Source organism: Cucumis melo, chromosome 5 (assembly GCF_025177605.1).
Source record: "Cucumis melo cultivar AY chromosome 5, USDA_Cmelo_AY_1.0, whole genome shotgun sequence".
NCBI lineage: Eukaryota > Viridiplantae > Streptophyta > Magnoliopsida > Cucurbitales > Cucurbitaceae > Cucumis > Cucumis melo.
This window is the reverse complement of record NC_066861.1, coordinates 27,177,073-27,179,611: the sequence shown is the minus strand read 5'-3', so window position 1 is coordinate 27,179,611 and position 2,539 is coordinate 27,177,073. Positions and strand designations below refer to the sequence as shown.

At 35.4% G+C, this 2,539-nt stretch overlaps 1 protein-coding gene across 1 annotated transcript; it reads left to right on the top strand.

The window, feature by feature from the left end:
* The first annotated feature begins 1,698 nt into the window (after positions 1 to 1,698).
* On the top strand, positions 1,699 to 2,230 carry LOC127149595 (uncharacterized). The gene is made up of 2 exons (XM_051085371.1): positions 1,699 to 1,912; positions 1,998 to 2,230. Exons 1-2 carry the CDS (start codon positions 1,699 to 1,701, stop codon positions 2,228 to 2,230), a joined length of 447 nt encoding a protein of 148 aa, XP_050941328.1.
* The last annotated feature ends 309 nt before the right edge of the window (positions 2,231 to 2,539 follow it).

Here is a 2,539-nt window from a genome sequence, read left to right as displayed (position 1 = left end):
GATCCCTTCCAATTTGTCCTATAAATTTTTAACCTTCTTGCAATGTATGAATAACTGGTTTATATCCTCTACATGAATTTTGCAAGCAATACACCAATTTGGACTTAAGGATGTATTTGGGTTTCTTTTCTAAATGACATCCATAGTGTTAAGTATGCCATGATTTAACATCCATAGAAAGAACTTGCATTTCTTTTGAATGTTGGATCCCCGTAGGTTTTTGTAGTTAATAGTGTGATTCCTTGTGACTTTGTTTGGACACCAGGAATATGGCCTTCTTCAATGACTTTATTCAAGCAAATGAATTCATTGATCCACCCTTATCAACAACAATTTCACTCGGTCTAACCTCAGAATCAGCCCTACCTTTTCCCATTTGGATCGCTTTCTTTACACTAAAGGATGGGAAAACCTTTTCAATATCCACTCTTCAAGAACACTTCAAAGAGTTGTTTTGGATCACTTTCCTATTGTTCTGGAAACTCCACATATCAAATGGGGACCTTGCCCTTTCAGACTTTATACGAAACCTCCTTGCTAGACCAAGTGAAAAAACAGTGAGATAATCAATTAAACATTCAGTTAATATTAAAGCTAACAACAGTTGTAATAACTAGAGGGACAACAGAAGAGAATAATTACACAAGGAACTTTGGTAATCCAGTTCGGCCAATGTTGTCTACGCCTGGGGAGCTGCGCACAACCCTGATGAGTAATTTTATTAAGATTCATTTTAGTCAATATACATCGATACAGCATATGTACTCTGTTCAACTATATGACTATATAACATGCATATTAGCTTCAGACTTCAGGCTCCCCCTGAATGCATGAGTGAATGTCTTCGACGATATCTTTATATACTTCTAAAGATTATTGTGATCACGCAAACCACACTGTCTCGTCCTTTTCACTACTCATCAACAATATCAACTTAGATCAACATGTTGATCTTATAGCCATAAGATCATACTGCATTTTCGTTCCTACAGCTTTTGCAATCAGTTCTTCATTAACCTTCAGCCGTGAATAATCATTTTAGTATATGTCCACCCACGAACCCTGTATCCGAAAGTCTTATTTATACATATAAAATTTATATGTACAAACCTTATTTCTTCAAAGATAATTAGCAAGATTCCTAAAATAAAGGAGGATCTTTTATCTTTTTTTAACTAAATAACTCATTAATAAAAGATAATCTTATAAAATAAGATAAAGGAGAATCTTTTATCTTTTTAGAATTAAATAAAAGATAATCTCATAAAATCTTTTTGACAAAATCCCAACACAAAGATTTTAAGAAAAACCTACAAGACTAGTGGATCAAATCTAAACAAGAAGGTTACCCTGGTTATGCTTTTATACAAAGCCTCAAAGTTTTGTCTAAACACATCAAAGAATGGCAAGGTAAAAGAACATATCAACTTGAGGCAAACAAAAAACTCCTCATGGTAGAAATTGAATCGATTGACAAGTTGGAATTCCAAGGTCTGCTCTCTGAAGCTCATCACATGAAAAGAATCTCCCTCAAATCCGACCTGCTGAACATTGAAACTAAACAAGCGCAGAATTGGTACCAAAATCAAGACAGAAGTGGAACCTTCTAGGGGATGAAAATGGTGCATATTTTCATAGAGTGTGTACTATCAATCAAAGAAAAACATGATCAACTTTATTTGTGACACAAACAGAAACATGGTAGACACAAAAGAGGCCATCTCAGAAGTTCTCCAATTCTACTACCAAGACATTTTCTCCAAAAAGCACAAGGAAGAGTTCTTCATAGATAACTTGGATTGGAAACCAATCTCATCCTTGCATCACTCACAATTATGCAATCCTTTTGAGGAGCAAGAAATTAAGAAAACTATCATGTCTATTAACAACGAAAAGGCTCCTGGTCTTGACGGTGTTACAATGCTTTTCTACAAAAAAAATTTAGGCGCACCTCAAGGGAGACTTATCAAGAGTCTTTCAGAACTTCTACAATAAAGGTATTGTCAACAACACCTATATTGCTCTTATCAGCAAAAAGGAAAAGTGTGCTCTCCCATCCGACTATAAGCCTATCAGCTTAACCACTTTCCTTTACAAGATTATGGCAAAATCTCTTGCAAATAGACTCAAACTTACCCTCACTGAAACTATTGTTGAAAAGAAAATGGCTTTTATCAAGGGAAGACAAATCACTGATGCAATCCTCATTGCAAATGAAGCAATTGACTAGTGGAAGAATAAGAAAACGAAAAGCTTTGTTCTCAAATTAGACTTAGAGAAAGCTTTCGATAAAATTAGCGAGATTCATAGATTTCATCCTTGAATAAAAGAACTTCCCCGACAAGTGGAGAAGCTGGATAAAAGCTTGCATAAGCAATGTGCATTATTCAATCCTCATCAATGGCAATCCGAAAGGCAGAATTAAAGCTCACAGAGGCATTAGACAAGGTGACCCCTCTATCCCCATTCATTTTTGTTTTGGCCATGGATTACCTAAGTAGACTACTACTGCACCTTGAGGCTAGAGGAGCAATAAAAG